At 43.2% G+C, this 22,432-nt stretch overlaps 1 protein-coding gene across 1 annotated transcript in view; it reads left to right on the top strand.

Moving 5' to 3' along the window:
• The window catches only part of PAWR (pro-apoptotic WT1 regulator), a 35,675-nt gene extending 13,535 nt beyond the window's left edge, over positions 1-22,140 (top strand). Inside the window, exons 4-6 of the mRNA XM_082241056.1 lie at positions 13,727-13,874; positions 14,953-15,057; positions 20,742-22,140. Coding sequence (XP_082097182.1) covers positions 13,727-13,874; positions 14,953-15,057; positions 20,742-20,828 — 340 coding nt within the window. The 3' untranslated portion in view covers positions 20,829-22,140. The remainder of the gene's footprint in view (positions 1-13,726; positions 13,875-14,952; positions 15,058-20,741) is intronic.
• Positions 22,141-22,432: the final 292 nt, after the last annotated feature.

Genomic DNA, 22,432 nt, shown 5'->3' with positions numbered 1-22,432 from the left:
ATGGTTGAACAGTATGAAAATGTGTATGGGTCTCTTATGTTGTGAACCTTATCTCCCCCAAAGCCTAAATTGTGCCTCAAGAAATCTGCTGGAGGTGTCAGCTAGGCCTAAAAAAGAATGTAACAGGCAGCATTTATTGTTACAGTTGTTTCGCGATCGGCATTTTTAAATGACTTGACAGATAGCAGGCTTTTCATCTGTTGCCAGAGGAGTTGGTTTTATCTGTCGTAGCAACAGACTTCTGCAGCGTGAATCTTCGTACATCTTGTCAGTTACATTTGTTACAGAAAGTTGCAGATGTCGTGGCTATGTAACACTTCATTTTCTCTTTCAGCATCTAGAGAGCTTAAGGACCAAACTACATATTGTGTGGCCCTTCCATCTTCTTCTGGTGTTGTTTTCACTTAACAGCAGCCACAGGGAATGTGGGAATTATATTGAAGTGGTGGGGGAGGGCATATTTTTTAACTCACTTCTCCACCAGCCCTGTTCTTGGTCTAAAGTCTTCCTCACATCCCCACCCATGTCAGAAAAGTTGTCATTTATTTCCTTTGCAGCTTCAGGTGGCAAATTTAGTTTTGTTAACAGATCCAGGGTAGAAGGGATTCAACACAACTCCCAGTACCTCTGTATCCCTCCCCTCCCCGCATGCTGGTGCTTTTTTAAAAAGTGAAAGCCAGTGCAGAGAAAAGCACTCAATAAAATACTGTGTCTGTAAAAGGAAAAAAAAAGGAAAATTTTCTGTGTCACAGTCTGTTTTTGGGGTTAACCCTTACATAAATGCAAATAGTATTTATAATATAATGCTTCCCCCTAGTTAAAGTACATCTTCATTGTACCTTGGTTTTAGCATTAATTTTTGGAGTGGTCATATATCATCAGTATAATAGAATGTTCATTTGTTTCTCTTTTTATTTTATTATTTATTTTTTAAAATTTATACACCATTTGATTGGTAAAGTGGTTTACAAAAAGTATGTTTGTTAAAAGTATGTTCATAATACAGGGTGATAGTAAATGGAAACTCTATACTTCAATATGAATCACCCTGTATTACTACTACTATTAATAACATTTTTTAAAATCATAGTACGTGCACAATGGCCTAGTTTCCCCACCTCATAGCAGTTTACCTGTCACCAAGCACCCTCCATGTATATAGGTTCCTCCTAGATGGTTCTGTCTCCCAGGAGCTGATTAGAAATCTCTCCCAGTTCTCATCTTTCACCTCCATCTTCCTGGTTGAATGTAAGGTACCAGTCAAACCTTTTCTCTGCATGTATGTGTTGGACAGTCATGTCCTGAGTGTCAAAACTCTGGCTGGATACCCATATGTCCAGACCTGATTGGAGGCTTTGCTTCCCACATAAGCACCCTTAGACTCCCTGTTTAAGTTTAAGAAGTGGAATAAATCCTTGTGAAAATTTGTAATTACCGAATGTGAGGGGTGATTCTTACTCCTCACTTGTGAAACTCCGCTTTAATATTGTTTAGCTTAGCTTACACAGAGAGCAAACTGCTTCTTTATGCTACCCATCTGCCTCCCCACAATCCCTTATATCTCCATGCCAGGTCTCAGTAAAGCTTTTTAATTTGGATGCTGAGTTTTGACTGTGTAGCTTTGAACAATCCAAAGACTTTTCCCCTGTGTGCCAAGCTGCTGTTTAATACTACACACTTAGATCAAGAGGGGGTGGGGGAAAACAGTCTGAACTTGCACCATGGTTGCTGGTAATTGCCCACTCCTAGGTATCCTTCAGTTCTTGGAATTCCTCTTGGTCAAGAATTACAGTAAATTGAGAGGTGGTAGGGGACATAAGTTTGAATGCCTTGATCTCAAGGCAACTGACCAATTTCCACAGTCAAAATGGCAGGCAATGAATGCCCCGCATAAAGTATACCATCATTATATCTCATCCCTGAGATCTTGGCTGTATGTGAAAAATAGAGGTATTTGAGCATACGTACATAGGAAAGGCCAAAGGAGAAACTTGATAGGGAAGAGGAGAAAGGAGAAAGTATGGCACCTATCAGGGTTTAAAATAACTGAAGGATTTACCATGGATCAGACAGGATTGGCTGGCTCAATTTACAGTAAGTCAGATTAGAATTTCTTGGTATGCATGTTCTTTCTCTGCTTGTTAACTTTTTTCTAGGAATAAATGTAATAATTTCATTCTTATTTAAATAACTATATAGCCTTGAATTTTAATGATGCCAATTCCAAACAGAAAAAATCCAAACAGAAAAATCATTATTTGAGTCCACAAAACAAGTGTGTGGACAGAAAAACTAAATCAGTTTTTCCAAAACTAAAATATTAGCTAAACCATAAAATCGTAAGTGTCCTTAAGTGTCCTTTCTGCCTCCCAGTGACTAAAACTGGAATTTTGTCTGCAATACACTTTCATTCCTGTATGTCCAGGACAGATTGCAGGTAAAAAAGAACTGCTGACTTCACTTGTCCTGCATTGATGTCCTGCTGAGTGTATTGCAGCCTTTTACTCAGTAGGATCTGACCTGCCAATAAAATTCCATGCAGACCTATACTCTGGCCTGGTGCCACAGTCTGAACAGCTTGTCTCTCAGTACAAATTAAACTGCTACAGACCTCCTGCAAGAAGCCCTGGCTGATCACATTGAACCTGCAGCCTGCTTCCCAGCTGCCAACCATAGCATGCTAGCTTTTCCTTTAGTGAATCCTTTCTCATAGACATGATGGTTTGAATTCTGAGATCCCATGACTGAAACTCAACTCATGGAATGCTCCTACAAAAAGCTTATCTATATGCAGGTATCTAACCAGGCCACTAGTGCAGATGATCCCCAGCCTGATGCTAATAAGTTGGTAAATTTATAGCTATTAAATGGATTACCCTTGTTTATGTTCTAATCAGAAATTGGAAATATACATTTTAAAAATTCCTTAAATGGTTTAAGGGATCTCTGGATTGCTCTATTGACTACATATTACCTACATGTCCAACTCTTGAAGTTTTACATAGCTTTTGTATAAAGGTTTTTACCATTATCTTTCAAATCATATATTAGGGGATGATTAGCTGCTTGTGCTTAAAATGGTGCCCCTTCAGAGTTTGTGCGGCCCCACAAACCTCTGTGTGTGACAGAGCTCCTCAGACATGTCTGCTCTAGTCACTGTTAGAGTCCGACAGTGGCTGTTTGCGGAAACGCCTCCAACAAAGAAGTTCCTTAACGGAAACACGTCTCCTGGACTCACGACGTGACAGCTTCCGACGAAGCATGGGTCTCCCTGCAATTGCTTCTGACACCTCCCCACTATTTTCACTGGACGTGTCTCTCACCCCTTTCTCCCCCCTGCTTCCTGCCTGCGCTGCTGCATCTCTCTCAGTATCCCTGAGATCCTCCTCCAGAGACCCCGCGCTCCCCCTGCTGGTCCCTGCTTTGGCTGTTGAGTCTCTCCCAGTCTCTGGGAGCCCTATCACCTCCTTTCCCTCTGAGGTCAGTTCCCTGACATCCACCTCCCCTCCAGGGCCCCCTTCCCCCCCGCCCCCTCCCTCTCCTCTGGGCGGTGAGGAGCTGAAACCCCGAAACGAATCCTCTTCATCTTCCGACGTCTCGAACATCTCCCTCCATCGGTCTTTGTTCCGACTCGCTGAATCCTCCTCCACCTCGGAATCAGAGAACCCCTCCAACTCCTCTTCTTCGTCTGTGGTGGCGAAGTATTCCCTCCGGAACCTCGCCACTGGCTGGGGTTTTCGAGGGAATCTCTGATGAAAAGTTTCAATTAGAACCTCGTCATCTACATCCTCTGCCCTGACCCAGGTGTTTTCCGACTCCGGTTCCCCTTCCCACATTACCAAATACTCTACTTGCTCTCCTTTCCACCTGGAATCTAGGATCTCCGCTGCATGGTAGCTGTGTTCTTTTTCCTCCATCGCTGGTCCCCTATTGACCCTCCCCTCTCTGTCCCCTATATACGGTGACAGCAACGATCTGTGGAACACTGGGTGCAACTTCATGTGGTTCGGTAACCGGAGTCTGAAAGCCACTGGGTTGACCTGTTGCGTGACTTCAAATGGGCCCAGTCTTTTGGGTCTTAACTTCTTACAACCTCCTTTAAATGGTAAGCCTTGGGTGGACAGCCACACCTGGTCTCCCACCCTAAGGCTTTCCCCTTCCCTTCTGGTTTTGTCTGCCTGCCTCTTATATTCCTCCTTCGCCCGGTTTAAATTAAGTTGGAGTTGGCGATGGATCGCTTCCATTTCTTCAACGAACTGTTCTGCTGCTGGAACGCTCCAGTTCTCCCCCTCCCCCCCTGGGAAGGCTCGGGGATGACACCCGTGATTGGCCAAAAAAGGGCTCATTCCCGTGGACACGTTCTCTGCATTGTTGTAAGCAAATTCTGCCAACGCCAGCTTCTCCACCCAATCATTCTCTCTGTCATTAACATAACACCTCAAATATTGCTGGAGGACACCATTAGCTCTTTCCGCCTGCCCGTTGGTTTCTGGATGACGGGCAGTAGAGAAATTAACCTCTACATGCAGTAAGCTCATGAGCTTCCTCCAGAACCTGGAAGTAAATTGTTTCCCTCGGTCCGAAACCACCCTCAAGGGGGCGCCATGCAACCTAAACACATTTTCCACAAACAATTTGGCGGTTTCTTCTGCTGTGACCGCATGTGAGCAGGCTATAAAGTGTGCCATCTTGGTTAACAGATCTACCACCACCATAATGGCTGTTTTCCCTTTGGACCTGGGCAGATCAGTCATAAAATCTATTGCCACTGCCTCCCACGGTCTTTCCGGCGTGGGTAGTGGTTCTAATAAACCTGCCGGTGCCCGCCTCTCCCCCTTGGCTCGTTGGCAACGGTCACACCCTCTCACATATTCACGCACATCTTCCCTGACCTTGGGCCACCAGAATTCCCTGGTAACCAGCCACATGGTTTTGTGTTGCCCAAAATGCCCTGCTGTGGGGTTATCGTGCAGTTGCTTGAGTACCTTTTCCCTCAATTCCCCTTCAGGTATGTATAACGCTCCCTTGTAGTACAACGCCCCATTTCTCTCCTCAAAACCCCCGGGTTTGTCTCCCTCCCTCCTAAGACTCCTGAGTTTGTCCTGGGCGTATACATCCTGCCCCGTTCCCTCTACCAGTTCCCTTTGCCCCACCAATGCCGCCCCACACACCCAGCGGTCCTCGGGAATGACATGGGTCTCTTCGGGTACACCCTCTCCCTCCAAATATTCAGGTTTGCGTGAGAGAGCGTCCGCCCTAACGTTCTCCGGGCCTGGTACGTAACAAATCTCAAAGTTAAATTTGGAGAACTCCTGGGCCCATCTCAACTGCCGTTGGTTGAGCACTCGCGCAGTTCTCCAATACTCTAGATTCTTATGGTCCGTGCACACTTGCACCTTCTGTTGTGCACCAATTAGTAGGTGCCTCCATCTCCGGAAGGCCTCATAAATTGCAAGAAGTTCCCGGTCGTACACCGTGTAGTTCCTCTCAGACTTGTTCAGCTTCCGCGAAAAGAAGGCACACGGTCGCCACTCCGACCCCTCCTTCCCCGGCTGCAGAAGAAGCACCGCCCCTATGGCTCGGTCCGACGCGTCTGTTTCGACCCTCAGCTTTTTTTGTAAATCCACATGTAGAAGTTGTTCGCCAGAGGCGAAGGCCCTTTTCAGTTCCTCAAACGCTCGCTCCGCCTCCCCCGTCCAAACAAACTTCTTTTTGCTGCTGAGACAGTCCGTGATGGGCGCCGTCAGGTGGGCGAAGTTGCGGATGAACTTACGATAAAAGTTTCCAAACCCTAGGAACCTCTGCACATCCTTCTTGGTCTTGGGTGTTTTCCATTCCAGCACCGCTTGAACCTTGCCGGGGTCCATGGCCAACCCTTTGTCTGACAAGCGGTACCCCAGGAATTCCACCTCCTTGGTATGAAACTGACACTTCTCCAGTTTCACCCACAGTCGGTTGGCTTGCAGCCTGCTCAACACTTCTCTGACGTCTCTCACATGTTGCTCCTCATTCTCCGAATACACCAACACGTCATCTAAGAAGGCCACGCAATTCTTGTAGAGCAAAGGCCCCAGTACGTGGTTCATGAAAGCTTGAAAACACGTGGAGCCTGTTTGTAATCCAAAAGGCATAACTAAGTATTCAAATGCCCCCAAAGGGGTGAACATGGTGGTCTTCCATTCATCCCCTTTCCTTATACGTATCAGGTTGTACGCCCCCCTTAGGTCCAGCTTTGTAAAAATCTTTCCCTTCCGCACCCTGGTCAAAATATCATCAATCCTGGGCATAGGAAAAGCCGCCGGCTCTGTCACTGCATTTAGGGCCCGAAAGTCACATACCAGCCTCGGCTTGTCCGTGTTTTTTTTGTCCACAAAAAACACTGGGCTACCCCCCGCTGCCTTGGACTCTCTGATGAAGCCCCTCTTCAGGTTCTTGTCAATGAACGCTCGCAACTCCTGCATTTCCCTGTCTGACATGGCATACAACTTGCCTACAGGAAGCTGTGCTCCAGGGAGTAAATTGATCTGGCAATCAAAGGGTCTATGCGGAGGTAGTTGGTCAGCTTCCTTCTCGCTGAACACGTCGCTGAGATCAGCATACTGTGGTGGCACCTTCCCCTTCTCCACTACTTCAGTCCCTGCCAGGGTGGCTTGGGCGCCTGCTGACCCCTTTTCCCCCCTGCAGTGTTCTAAGCAATGTGCGGAACCGAAGGAAACCACTCTTTGATGCCAGCCCACCAGCGGATCATGTAGGGCTAGCCAGCTCATTCCCAAAATAATGGGAGCACCTCCCAAGGTGGCCACATTAAACGCTATCAGTTCTGTGTGCCTTGCCACCCTCATTATCATTGGGATGGTCTGCAAGCTGACTCCTCCTCCCAACAGTTCCCTGCCATCGATCGTGGTCACCTGCAGGGGGTTGCTTAAAGGGATAGTCTGTATCTGGTGTTCAGCAGCAAACTCCTTGCTCATAAAATTGCAGGAGCTGCCTGAGTCCAACAGTGCCTTTATTTTTAGGGGGTGTCCATTTTGCAGCTCTAGCGACACTTCAATCACTAGAGCCGGTCGAGGAGCTTCTGGCACTGGCACTTGGGGAAGGGGCACTTTCACTGCTCTTTGGCCTGGCTGCAGTGCCCTGATGGCAACCAGGCGTTGGCTTTTACCTGCTCCGTTTCTCCCTGCTCTTCCCCCTCAACAGTTCCCACCATCCCTTGCCATTCCTTCCTCTGGGGGCAGACTCTGGCAAAGTGGCCTGGCTGTTGGCAGAGATAGCATTTCCGGGCTCCCTTTCCCTCCTTCTTCGCCCCCTCACTGGGCTTTGAAACTGCGCGCGCGCGGGCTGTTCCGATTTCCATCGGCTCTGCCGGCGGGAAAGCTGGCTCAGGAATGTCTGGAATGCGTAACTCCTTCCAACGTTCCCCTCTCCCTTCCCGCCTCTCCAAGGCTCTTGCCTCCTGGCGCGCTCCAATGGTCAGCGCAGATTTGGTCAGCTGATCCATAGACACCGCCCTGGGGCTCCTGGCCAGCTCGTCTTTCACAGCTGAAGAAAGACCTTCTTCAAATAGCATCTGAATGGGTGCTGCCGATAAATCCCACCCCAATCTGTGAATCAGCATGGTAAATTCAGTCCAGTACTCACGGACAGATCTGCTTCCCTGCTTGCAAGCCATTAACTGTCTGCGCACCGCCCCTTCCTCAACGTTGCTGGAAAACATGATATCCATTGCACGAAAAAATTTCATAGTGTCCTTTAGGATATCGTTGTGCGTTGCCATCAGGGGTCGAACCCAGTCTCGCGCGCCCTTCTCAAGATGCCCAATTACAAAAGCAACTCGAGATTCCTCATCAGGGAACTCATCAAACTGGACATTCAGGGCATATTGCATTTCAGTCCTAAAGGCATGGTAATCCTTGGGGTCCCCCCCAAACTTCTGCACCAATCCTGGTACCTTTCTGGGGAACTGAGTGGTTCTCCCCTTCTTGTCTGCATCTTGAGCCCTCCTCTCCTCGAGCCTCGCCGTCTGCAGCGCCAGTTGGACCTCCAATGCTCGGCATCTTTCTTCCAAGCTTGGATCAGCTCCTCCCCCTGCTCCGGCTGGGTCGCTCATGATGCTTTCTCCTGCACAGGCAGCGTACAGAGACTGTCGGACTGCTCTTAGGGGATGATTAGCTGCTTGTGCTTAAAATGGTGCCCCTTCAGAGTTTGTGCGGCCCCACAAACCTCTGTGTGTGACAGAGCTCCTCAGACATGTCTGCTCTAGTCACTGTTAGAGTCCGACAGTGGCTGTTTGCGGAAACGCCTCCAACAAAGAAGTTCCTTAACGGAAACACGTCTCCTGGACTCACGACGTGACAGCTTCCGACGAAGCATGGGTCTCCCTGCAATTGCTTCTGACACCTCCCCACTATTTTCACTGGACGTGTCTCTCACCCCTTTCTCCCCCCTGCTTCCTGCCTGCGCTGCTGCATCTCTCTCAGTATCCCTGAGATCCTCCTCCAGAGACCCCGCGCTCCCCCTGCTGGTCCCTGCTTTGGCTGTTGAGTCTCTCCCAGTCTCTGGGAGCCCTATCACCTCCTTTCCCTCTGAGGTCAGTTCCCTGACATCATAGATCAGTCACTAACAGCAGATCCAGTCTTGTCCTTGCTTTCAATAGAAAGCAATAGAAATCCCATAATATCTCATAAGACAGTGGTCTTTCTATTATTAGCAACAGGAAGAATGTCAGTGGCCAGCCAGTGGCCATTCGTTGCCTCATACCCCTTAATAAATGCAGGGTCCTGGGTCTTGATGCAGGTAGCAAGCCTACCCAAGTTATTGGGGAAGATCTAGCCTGTGTCTTGAGAATGCACAGATATTGATTAGTAGTCGTAGTAGTAGTATCAAGTTACCAGTCCTAGTTTTCAGCTTTGCAAGTTTGTATTGAATTTACTGTTTATTTTGTCTGTATACTCCTAACTTTTCTACTAGGCTAGCAGTAGCGTACATACAATACTAAAGTGTTCCTTTCAATAATTAACTGAAGCACAAAGTGTTGCACTTTTTCCTTTCTTGTTGAAATGCTGGCAGGTTGTTATCTAATGTCAGGACCTCTTGAGCTTTGCCTTGTCCATTTTGTGTGTGTGAAAGTTGAACATGTTTGCTTTTTCTTGACCAAATAAAGAAATTTTATAGGGAGAGTCAACCAGAGTTTACCTTTGTGATTTGCTGTTTGTGTGTGTGTATTGCACACACAGGCAAGGATACTTTCCTTAAACAATAAAAAATGGAAAGGTCCCTTTGAAATACTCTTCCCCTCTCACTTTAATCTAATCTATTTACCACCCGTTCTACAATGTACTAATGGTGAATAGAATGTCCCAATTTTCTGAGGAATGTTGGAGGGTATACAAGGAGAAAAAGCAAGATACACTGTGTGTTTGAATACTTCGGCTGTGTGAAGTACACACTGTATAACAGTTCTTGGATTCTCTTCCACAGTATGAATGACACAAGTTTTAGGGGTTAAAATTACAAACATTATGTTTGTGTTGCAACATGCACATCCTGTTTTTAGATAGATTTTTTTAAAAAGTCATGCTAGATCAAGCAGTGCCAAATATGGTAATAGAATTAAACTACAAAATTCCTTACAATTGTGTCATCATGGCTTGAAAGAATCTTTTATACTGCACTCCCTGGATTGTTACATCCATGGAACCAAGTTTATTGTGCCAAGTTAACTAATTGTCCCTAGATTTCCTTTCAGTGTAAAATAGTTTTCTGTTTAATACACACATGTGATTTCAGGTAAAAAATACCAAGCACCCTACTCACATACCTGAAGGTCATGTAAGACTCCCCACCCGACCTGCAAAAAAACACATGGTGTTTGTTTGATTAATAATAATAATTTATTATTTATACCCTGCCCATCTGACTGGGTTCCCCCACTCTGATTAATTGTGCAGTCTACCAGTTCTTGTTAAGAAGTCCTGGGAAGTCCAGCATTAATCTTTTAACTGGACATGTTGTTCAGTGGTGCACCAACTTACCTGGTGGTTTGCTACCCAGTGATGATGGGCAGAGGGAGGCAGAAATGGTCATCTGTAGCCCAGCGGACATCCACCTTCAAAATAGCTGGTGGAAATGTGCTTCCTGAAACGACAAATCTGAATTTTAGAACCTGAGGAACATGACATGCACAACTTTAGTGAATGTTTGTTCAGATTAATTTCCACTGACTACAAATTGGGAATACTGAAACTTATGTAGCCTAGCCCTGATTGTATTGAGTTTTAGGAATGCAAGCATTTCCTACTGTAGGAGAGAAAATGGCAGACACCAATGTTGGTCTGTAGCTCCCAGTTAAGCCACTCTAATGATCTACTGTTCATCCTGGTCAGTGATGGTTAGCATTTCTTCACTTACAGATGCCCTCTAAGCTTTATTAACAACCCACCTAATCGAAATATAAACTGGTTGCTTCTTTCCTAGTTAATGTTTTACCCCTGCCCCCAATAGAAACATATAATGCATGCATGTGGTCACACACACACACACACACACTTTTTCTAAGAAGTCTGAGTAAAAATGGACCATCCAATTTCAGTAACAGTCAAATACAGTGGTACCTCGGGTTAGGTACTTAATTCGTTCCGGAGGTCCGTACTTAACCTGAAACTGTTCTTAACCTGAAGCACCACTTTAGCTAATGGGGCCTCCTGCTGCTGCCGCACCGCCGGAGCACAATTTCTGTTCTCATCCTGAAGCAAAGTTCTTAACCTGAAGCACTATTTCTGGGTTAGCGGAGTCTGTAACCTGAAGCATATGTAACCCGAGGTACCGCTGTAGTTGAAATCATGGATCTAGTGCTTCAGAAAAAATAATACGCTCCAGCTATCAGGAGTAAGGGAAACATCATCTTAGGGCAGCAATCTTCAAGCATATGTCCTCAGATGTTATTTGACTACAGCTTCTATCACCCGTAGCCAGTTTAGTTAATGGCCAAGGATGAAAGAAGTCGTAGCTGAACAAGATAGGGGAGAACATATCTTAGAGAACAACATTTTCTACTTGAGCTTTAAGAGACCAAGGTGTACTACAAATGCGGCATAAATTAAATATATTTCATGGCTTTTATATCCCCCCCCAAAAAAAAACTTTCAAAATTACTGATCCAATAAGCTCATTGCTCAAATCAGTTTTGCAGCAATTGATTAAATAATATAGTGTCAGGGTTGCTTCCAGATCCTAGCTCACAGAGGATCACGCCAGCCAGCGATCATTAAATAAAAGTCTTTATTGAGTTACAGTCTCCATTCTCAAGCTGCTGCGTGCAACTCTACGTCTTATGCTTAGATCGGCGAAGCTCCGTCTGAGTCTCCGCCCCTTGTGCACCAACTTAATATCCTAGCCCTGCTCCACCTTTTCCGCCTGACAGTTCTCCTCTGGGTCCCTCTGCCCCCCTGGGTCTCTTCCTTCCGGGATTCTTCTGACGCTGACTCCCCGGACCCTCCTGTCTCCTTGCGCCGGGCTTTAGGACCTGGCTCCCTTTCCGGGCTGCCTACTGCGCCACCTTCCTGTGCATTTGAACTTGGCGCGCGTGCCCAACCTTCCACCTTCCGTCTAACCGTCTCTTCGCTCCCCGATGGAGGTGTGGCCACTCCTGACTCGTGCCCTCCCTCCTGTTGTGAGCTGCCAGCGCTTGATCCCTGGCGCCCTTCCTCTTCCCTGCTCTCTGGCGGTGACGCTGGTCCCGATTTCCAACTGCTCCCCTCTGAGTCCCCTCTGGCTCTATCTTCCTGGGGTGTCCCCCTAGTCTCCCCCCTTGCCCTGGCCACTGGTGCTCCTTTTTGTGAATCTTCTGATTCACTGGAAAGACTCGGAGATCTCGGGTCGTCGTCATCACTCATCTTTTCTTCTGCCTCCTCCCCCTCGCTCTCTGTTTCCTCCCTTGCCCTCGCCTCTGCTCCTGAACCCCTGACATATAGTATTGCATTACTTATGTGATTCTTCCTTTTCCAATGATCCATTTGAGAATATAAAATAGGCCTACTTTTTATATTTAAAAATCTGTCTTTTTCTTTCTTTTATTACCTGCCCTTCACCAGTAGGTCCTGGGCATGGTTAAAACAATTTTAAGTTCAGAGATTAAAATCCATTAAAAGCAAAGGAACAGAGGAATAAGGTGGGTCCTCCTTTGTAGGTCAGCCATACTTTGTAAAATGTTTGTATTTATAGCTAAATGCAGAGAAACATTTGTTCTGTCCAACCCCTAAGTTTGTCTGCGCACGTGTGAGTTTGAATGAAAGAGAGAGAGAGTAGCTTCTGCATAGTGACGTTAATGAGAGCTGCTAGGTCATTGGTCTGAAAGGTGCTTTGTGTCAGTCTACACAAACTCAATGGAATGATAGGTACTGGCAGGAACACAGTTTTCTGTGCTTCACCCATTTCCATTTTTGGCTAATAAGCTAAGACCTGGCAACAGTAAAAGAGGGAAGAGATAGGAACAAATTGTACACTCATGTAGTACCAAAAAAATTGCTCTGTAATTTGTTGCTCTTATGTTCAATTTAAAATGCAATTAGTGATTATGAACCATGTCATGAGCATGCATCTGCTCAGTGGGCTGTTGCACATTAGGGTCTTGCCATACAGTGTAGCTGCCATTTGGAGAGACTTGCAAGTAGCCTGTGTCTGGTGAATGTCATGAGAGGTGAATCTTAGGTAGGCAAGTTTCAAAGTATGGTAGAAAATGCCTGCAAAAACTGAAGGACATTTCTAATCATTTTAGTGAGCAAGAGAAGCCTAAGTTGTGTGGAGTTTACGGGATTTTGGTACAGTGGCATAACTAAGAGTAAGTAGGAGTAAACTCTGAGAAAGTTGATCTCCCATTATACACTTCTATTTTATACAGGACTATTTTATTGATAAATGTTAGACAAAAGAATGAGTGAAACAATATTATAATCTTATAAGGTTTATTTTTATGGCTGTATTTAACTAAACTGTGCTAAAAACAAGTCCCGCTAGCACAATGGGATTCACCCCACATGCCCCCCCCCAAAATCCGTTTGGGAAGGCCAGGAGAACCCTCAGAACTTGATAAGAGGGACCAAAGTTCAGCATAATAGGACATGTTTTCCATGTGGAAGGTTCAATTTCTGATATGTCTAGTTAAAAAGGATCCAGTGGCAGGTAATGGGTGAGAAAGCCTCTGCCGGAGACCCTGGAAAGTTGCTTAAAGTCAGAGCAGACAATTCTGAACTTGATGGACAAACAGTCTGACTTGGTCTAAGGCATCTTCTACATTTCTGCTTTTTTATTTGGAATTTCTTCATTATCTATACTTGCAAATGTTTCAGAAAGAGTATTACCATTTTTCTTTCCTCATCAGATTGTGTGCACTTTGCCAGGAACTTCTCTTGCAATAGCTTCTGTGAATTACTTCACTGGCAAAGAAGGATAGCCTTAACAAATAAGCAGAGCAAGACTGCAGTTTTGTTCACACATACCGGAGAAGTAGCCCCATGAAATTCAGTGGTATTTCTGAGTAGTTCACGTATAGGATTAAAGCTGTAAGACATGATTTCTGATACATGTGCAGTTTTATGTGTTTCGCAGCAATAACAAGCTCACTACAGAAATAAAAAATTATGTTTTATAATTTGTTGTCGATATTAAACACTACTGACCATTATTGTGGTCATGGACCAAATATGTTTACAAGTTGTTGTTTTTTTCACAGCACAACAAACACACCAGATGATGTTTCTAGTAGATATTCACGAGCAGCAGACAGAACAGGATATAACAGATATAGCAGGGATGCAAATTCTTCTGGAAACATTTTACCAAATAATTCTTTGGAAAAGAAGGTTGAAGATCTCGAAAAGGTAAATGTGTAATCAGTCAGTGGGTGTGGGCAGGGAGTTCTGTAAAGCAAGTCACCAACACTGTGAAGACCTTGCTGCGGTTGCCACCAAATAGAAGCTACTTCAGAAAGTAGAAACACCTAGATATTGACGTCCAACTAAGATCTTAACAATTGTGTAGGTTCATATTGAAGCAGATAATTTCCTTCAAAATCAGCACTTTGAATCTGGGCCAGTTGAATTTTCTAAGCAGTCTTTCCAGGGACCTTTATGTATCATACATTGCAAGAATCAAACCTGATTATTATAAAGGCATATATTATGTATGAATAAAACTGGCCAGTTCACGTGATATTTAGTGCATCTGACACCAGTATTGTTGAGCTTAGTGAACTGACTATTTGTCTCAGATTTTAAAGAACATGTATATTCTTTCCCAATAAAGTATTTTTGAAAACAAAATGGATAAAAATCAAATGACCCTTTTTCCAAAAAATGAAATTGGATTTTTAAAATTTCAGAATATTGACTATGATCCTCTGTCTCAAACACGCACACTGCATAATTTTCTACGTAAAACAATGAATCGAGGGGATTATTTATTTTTTAAGAAGAGGCATAAATATGTCACGAGACATGTATTTATTGTTGTGCAAATTATGACTATATAGACTCTCAATGAAATTGCATTCACAATTTTTCCTGTAAACAAATGTAATTTACATAGTGCAAAAGATGTGACCAGCGGTTATTAATTATATTCCATATATAATATAAAGGCCTTATGAGGCTACAAACAGCTGTGCATTAATGCTTATGGCAACCAATTGCATGCTTTTGCAGGAAGTAATGAAATGTAAAGTTAGAAACTTGATTGAAATTAATTATTTTCATCATCTTGATTTAAATCAGCCCACTCTGGATAATAGAAGTAAAGCCTGTGATATGTATCTATTGGTGTGTTATTACATGCAGCATATTTTGGGTCTAGAGCTGAACTCCTAAATTCCATTGAATCTTAAACTTGATTACATTTACTTTGTATGTCTATTCTTTGCATTGTTCTTAAAATAAATATTATCTATTTTATTTTTTGAAGGAGCTAGCAAAGGAGAGACAAGAAAATATCAGGCTTGTGAGGATAACACAAGACAAAGAGGAGTTAATTGGGAAACTGAAGGAGGAAATTGATTTATTAAACAGGGTAAGTGCTTGTTTGCTGTGGAATACAGTCATACCTTGGTTTACGAACTTAATCCATTCCAGAAGTCTATTCTTAAACCAAAGCATTCTTAAACCAAGACGTGCTTTCCCATAGCAGCAGGGGACTCAATTTACAAATGGAACACACTCAACAGGAAGCAGAACATATTCTGCTTCCAAGGCAAAGTTCACAAACCAAAACACCTACTTCTGGGTTTGCAGCGTTCTTAATCCAAGTTGTTCCTAAACTAAGCTGTTCTGAAACCAAGGTACCACTGAATGAGAAATTCCCCAGAATTTTGGGGACAGTGCACACATCTTCCAGTCTGGGACTTACTCCTGTAAGTAATACCACTTTCTGGTTATTGGTTTATTTTTACATTTTTATTCTGTCCTTCCTCCTGAGCTCAGGTGGTGCATTTTGTGTCCCGCATTATGTGGCTCTCATTTTTGTCAACCAGACAGTTCCCAGTGAGTCTCTTTGAGTTACCTGGCATGTTTTCATCCCCAAACTGCTTGTTCCTATTGATGGTTTATACTTCTCTATTCAGGTGACCTTCCTGCTGGTTTCAGGTGAAGGGCTTCTTGCTGATGTACAGTAATCTTGCAATTTACCAGGGGGTACTTTCTGCGGATTGCACCTAAAGCAAAATTGCACAGTGTCAAAACACATTGAGTTCAGCGGTGGGTGGCATCGCCAAAGTCTTTCTTCCTGACACCTGCCCCTCTTCCATCCCTTTTTAAATTTTGCTTGTTTATTTCTTTAGCCAAGTGCATAAAGCTTAATGCACACAACTTAAAAGTGTGTAAGTTGCAGGCTTACTATATTGTAAAAAGAGGCAATCTGTCAAGAACATTCTCAACAGAAACCAAAGTTCCTTTTCTCAAGAAAGTCGCCCCTCTCCAAAAAAATCACCAGTATGTGCAAACTCCAGTTTGAGCCAAAGGAAGCCAGCACTGAGCTGAGCAACACTATGTTTTTATTCCCCAGGACAGCTCTGGGGTAGAAAGAGATGGTAGGGGGGCAGCGCTCTCTCTCTCTCTCTCTCTCTCTCTCTCTCTCTCTCTCTCTCCCCCCCCCTCTCTCTCTCTCTCTCTCTCTCTCTCTCTCTGTGTGTGTGTGTGTGTGTGTGTGTGTGTGTGCTGGCTGTTCCTGCTTCCCTGCTAAGTGTGTGTATATACTCCATGGATTTTCAAGTGTATGTGTTCACATGCAAGACATGTACACATGCACACTGGCAGGTAGCCCTTGCAGGAGCGACCAACCCTCAGTGTAGCCCTTGGGCCAAAAAGATAAGCTACCCCATCCTAATTGGTTGAGAACCATAGCACTAGTTGACGGACACTTTGTCATTTGACTCTGGAATGTGTATGTTGCTCTTGTTCCCTTGAACAATAAACATTTAATTCTTAAATTAGGTATGTAATTTTGAAAAGGAATCTTAATTAAATAGGAAATAAATCCCATATATGACTGACTCCTTCCTTTTGACTTTCCTTGAGTATTTAAGTTGCAGACAGTTGTTGTGGTTGGACCATATCCAAGTAGCTCATTCTTTAAGTCATTTTTGGAATGTTATTTCTGCTACATAAACATTCCACAAAGTAAGCGTATGTATGTGTGTGAGAAAGAAAGTATTTTATATATACACACACACTATTATGTCCTTACGTGAGCTTCTTGTGCGCTGTATCTGTGCCACCTGTCTGGATATTATGTGTTTGATTATGGATTTCCTGCATCAGGATTTGACAAAATGGCTTAAAAGCCCTGCTCCAGTTCTCTTGATACAAATTAGCCAAGACAAAAGCAAACCTGAGTCAATTGTAATGAAAAGCTAGTTGCTTTCCTTTTCTTCCTAATACATATGACTTCTGAAATGGATTTTTTAAAAAAACAACCCATAGTGGATGCTTTAACCCAGGAATGAGAAACATGTGGCCCTCCAATTGTAGTTGGATGCCTTCCCTCTTCATCCTTGACCACTGGGTATTTTGGCTGGGGCTGATGGGAATTGGAGCCTAACAACATCTGGAAGGCCACATGTTCCCGACCCCAGATGAAGTTAGCTGCTGACCTCAAAGTGCTGTCCTGACATGACTGTTTTGTTTTTGAAATTTGATTTCACGTCATTCTTTACTTGCTTTCAATTAGCTTTTGCTCATTTCTTATGGGCCACTAACCTTTAAATCTCACTTCTCCCCACCTTTTCTTCTCTTGAGATACTGGAAGTTATCCAGATGCCCATTGTATGGATGGAAGGTAGAAATGTGCACAGCTGATTTTTTTTAGGGTACTGCTACAGTTGATGGGGCATGCAGCTGTGGTGGGTAGAGTTATTTTATTTTATTTTATTAAATTTTATACACCACTTGAGTGTAAAAAAGAAGTTTCAAAGCAGTTTACAAAAATGATGTGAACACTTCTAAGAACTCTCCAGCTGAATGCCCAGTTCCATATGTTCCAACAATTTACAGGAGAAAACAGGAACATGCTTATAACAACCATATTCTCATACCAAGGTAAAGGTAAAGGGACCCCTGACAATTAAGTCCAGTCGTGAACAACTCTGGGGTTGCGGTGCTCATCTCACTTTACAGGCCGAGGGAGCCGGCGTTTGTCCGCTTCTGCAGACAGTTTTTCTGGGTCATGTGGCCAGCATGACTAAGCTGCTTCTGGCGAAACCAAGGCAGCGCACAGAAACGCCATTTACCTTCCCTCCTGAGTGATACCTATTTATCTACTTGCACTGCGTGTTTTCAAACTGCTAGGTTGGCAGGAGCTGGGACCGAACAATAGGAGCTCACCCCATTGTGGGGATTCGAACTGCTAACCTTTCGATCGGCAAGCCCAAGTGTCACAGTGGTTTAACCCACAGCGCCACCCACATCCCGCTCATACCAAACCCACTATTTTATCTGATGTGCCCATTCACTCTTCAACAGCCTTGTTGAGGTGCTTGTTTTAAATTTGTTCTTTAAAGAACCCATCCAGATGGGTGGGGTAAAAATAATACACACAAACACACAATTAACATCACCGGGGGGCAAGGTCTCCTGTCCTTGCCTATGGGGCACCTGCCAATTCACCACCACATTTTGGGGCATGTCTGCAAAGGTGAAACCTGTTGAATGGGCACCACCTGTTCTGAGCTGGAATCCAGATTGTACAGTGAGTGTTCATTTGGCAGGCTTCTTCCCTGCAGACATGCCCACAGCTTGGGAGTGGGTAGGGTATACAACAGTATGGGCAGGGCCACCATGTGGCATGATAATTGCATGGCGAGAAGAATACTTCAGTTTAGGCTATGAGTGTGGCACAATCTTGTTTGTACCACACTCATGGCCTAATAAGCTTCACCAGCATGTGGAATGATAGCCTTCATACACCATGACACCTTGATGTTCATGTGTGGTTATGTGCATGTGCATTAGAGGCAAGATTCGACCACCTCCCCAGACCCACTCAGATTACGTTTCTACATATTTGTTCTTATTACTTATGAGATTTTTCTTCTGCCCTTCCTCTTAAAGAAGCCCAGCACTACAAACATTGAAACGAGAACAATTCAAGAGTTAAAAACATTAAAAATAAATAAAATTCAAAGCTGCCAGGATACAATAAACCAATAAAATACAGGGTAAAACTTAGATAGGAAAAACATCAATAAAAACAACCAGTTAAAACCAATTACAGCATATTTATTTGTCAGTGTATAACCTAAAGGCCTGTATAAATAAATATGTCTTTGCCAGATGGCAGAAGATCATCTTTGGCAGGGGGCAGAACCCTGAACAATGACAATTCTAGCAACTCTCATTAACACAATTTTAGCAGGCCATTCCTAAAATGCAAACATAGGGGCAAGGATTTACCTGGGGCAAGTTTCAGACAATAAGGTGTTTCCTGGAAAATTAGGTACAGTAGTGTATAAGTAACAGTTGGAGCAGATGTCACTTAATGCAGAAATCTCCTTTGTATTGCTGGCAAAGAACACAAGGTTTTCTAGGCTTTTATTTCATCTCTTCTCCAGTGCCTTAAGGATCCCCCACCCTTCCTGGCTTGCGCAACAATTCCCAATTTTACCCTTTATCTGCTTTCTCATCGTTTCATATATATGGCACTTGGCAAAATGCTCGAAGCATTTTTAAGTTTCCATCCTCCGGCCCAGCAGCTAATTTGGAAATAATGTTTGGACTACTGGTAATAATGTACAGTAGTTAAAATATAGTTATAACTATTCTGGCACAGAAAAAAAATTCCCATGTCTAGAAGTATGGACTCAGTAACACAACAGCATTGTACGCATAACCATTTGCTGCTGGTGTCCAGTTACCCCAGACACAAAAACCTCAAAGAGAGAGTATGCACCATTCCACAGTGCTGCTGGTGGTAATCTCGTCGTTTCTCACCCATGGTGTGATAACCATTAAGAGTGTCATTCCACTTAGCAGGAATCTTGCTCTTAGCCAAATTCAAATTGTGCCTCAAACTCAAAAAAGATGTTGTGCACCAGTGCCTTCATGTCAGCTTTCAAACTTCTTGCACTAATAGTACATTGGATCTCACCCATGGTGTTTGGTCATGTGCAGGGAATCTAGGACATTGCATGTCACAGAAAGTACTCCTTAATCAAACATTACTTGATCTGTAATAAACCCAGTCTTTAATGAGAAAAATACTGGGCATAAATGGACATCGTGAGGAGGGAAATGGATGCTTTGCAATTGTGCAGACATGGGGGGTTAACTAGGGCAAGATGTAGGAGGGCGTTGACCCTTTCTCTACTAGAAACCTGCATCAGTTTGGGCCTCTGGTGTGTCTGCGTCAGGTTGTAGTCTGAAGATGAACAGCAGGTATGGGGGTCCTGATTCGGACTGCAGCGGGAGTCCCAATTTGGAACAGACATTGGCATCACATGACTGAGGTCCCATCTGGTTTGGCTTTGAAATTTGTCGTGGTTTCAGGCATAAAAGTAACAGAAGCAGGACGCTAACCATTTTTAATGTGTGAAGATTTTTCCATTACAAAAGAGCAGTTCAGTAAGTAACATTGGTCACACATTTCAAGCACAGCCATCCATTTATGCATTCTCTCTTAAGAGAGCTCAATTTTTCCCAGTATATATAACACAAAACATTTTACTAATCTTGCAAATTTTGATTTACCGTATTTTTTGCTCTATAAGACTCACTTTTTCTCTCCTAAAACGTAAGGGGAAATGCGTGTGCGTCTTATGGAGCGAATGCAGGCTGCGCAGCTATCCCAGAAGCCAGAACAGCAAGAGGGATCACTGCTTTCACTGCGCAGTGACCCCTCTTGCTGTTCTGGCTTCTGGGATTCAGAATATTTTTTTCTTATTTTCCTCCTCCAAAAACTAGGTGTGTCTTGTGGTCTGGTGCGTCTTATAGAGCGAAAAATACGGTACTTCCGCATTTTCAGATTACATTGCACATGCTTATAGCAAAATCCATTTATGTGGTAATGGGATATTTACTTTACTCAATGTAAATTTAAAAGCTGTTAATGCCCATATATATTAAACTTGCTTTGTTTGTGTTTAGCAATCAGCTTTTGTTGTCTGCCATTTTGCTCTTATATAGTAATGGGCTATAATCCAGGCCATTAAGGAAATGACTTGATGAATTAATAACTGTACCCCTTGCTATGTTTCCTTCTCAAAGGATCTAGATGATATAGAAGATGAAAACGAGCAATTAAAGCAGGAAAATAAGACACTCTTAAAAGTTGTTGGACAGCTGACAAGGTAGAAGTTGAAAGACTCAACAAGGAATGAAATACGAAAACTACTGATTGAATGTTTTGAGATCAAGGCTACAATATGTCTTTGCTGCAATGTGTCAGAACAACTGTCTTTCTATTTATTATTATTGAGGGGAGTAGAATGAATGTTTTGCATAATACTCTTCCTTCAATGAAATAGATTCAGATTTTGTGAGTACTTCTACACTCACTTCCTTGCATTTCTCAAGTTAATTAATCCAAACACAGACATCTCAAATGTCATGTTCTTGATTGTTCTGTATGTCTTTATTTTGAATGTGTATTATCCAGCTTTTAAGAGCATTTGATTGCCAAGATTGAATTTTGGTCTATACAAACATCACTTTTTTGTCTTTTCCACTCTAAATGAGTGGAAGTAATTGGAGTAAACTTTGTTTACACAGATTCAAAATATATATTTTGCTACTTGTAAAGTGTGGGTGCCTTACTACAGTACTGATGTGAAACATTTTACAGCTGTGTTACTTATTCTACAAAGAATCCTGTATTTTGTGATTTTATTTTGTACTATATCTGAAATACTGACAATGGTATATAGTATCTCCCATCCCCTGTATAGCTGCTTTGTGACAGAAAAAAAATGTTTTATAAATCATCAATCACCAATCGTTATCAACACTAGTAGTCTTTAGGAAAATGTCTGTGTCGTGTATTATAGGTTAATCACAATGCTTGCGTGTCCACAGGAAAAATTATTCTTTTATACAAGGGGAAATCCACTCTTTCCAGTTAACAAACGCTATGGCCTGGTTCAGATACAATGATCATGGTCCATTAAACCATAGTATTGAACTGAGAACAATGAGTCTTCATTTCATATCCTGGTTTGCAGTCAGATTCAGTGGGAAACTGGTTTAAGACACCTCCCCCCCCAAAAAACATTGCATCACAGTGCATGAGGGAACGAAATGTGGGAGAGTGCAGGACAACGTTTGTTCTCAGTCCAATAAGCCATGGTTTATTGGATTGAAACTGTTACGGCTGAATCTCACCTCTATGAGAGTGGTATGCTATGGTTTACATCAATTATTTCTATCATGCAAAATTTAATAAAGGATAGTGGATCATTTTGTAAGTTTTATGAGCATTGGTATTAAATGGATTATCAGGATTATCTGTGATTCATAATGGTTTTTGAAGCTGTGATAAAATTTGTTAATATAGTACAAAAGGGAAGTTCATGATTTTTGGGCCCTCTAAAAGTATTATAGAAAAACATCTGGAATAACACTAATATTTGTTAAAATAAAGTATGTTGCATGTTCTGTTACACACTAACATCCGTTGTCTGCATCAATATTTTATGTTACGAACAATGAAATATCACTTATAAACCACTGGTGCCAGATCTTATCTTGGGAGTGCACCGTTCGCTTTTGATTTAAATATAAATGCTGTTAGTCCTGAGAACAATCTGGCCTTGAGAATAGTCCAGAGTAAAGCCCCTCCCAAAGCCTTTTCTGATGTGAAGTGAAGTGGAGCTCTGTGCCCTATATGAAGAAAGGCATTGCAAGTACTGCTTAGCAGTGTATGCTACGGATGGAACTGGTGTTCCTGTGGTGCTGCAGCC

Source organism: Podarcis vaucheri (assembly GCF_965113315.1).
Source record: "Podarcis vaucheri genome assembly, chromosome: 10".
Classification (NCBI taxonomy): domain Eukaryota; kingdom Metazoa; phylum Chordata; class Lepidosauria; order Squamata; family Lacertidae; genus Podarcis; species Podarcis vaucheri.
The sequence above is the reverse complement of the archived record's forward strand: the minus strand, read 5'-3'. Positions and strand labels throughout refer to the sequence as shown.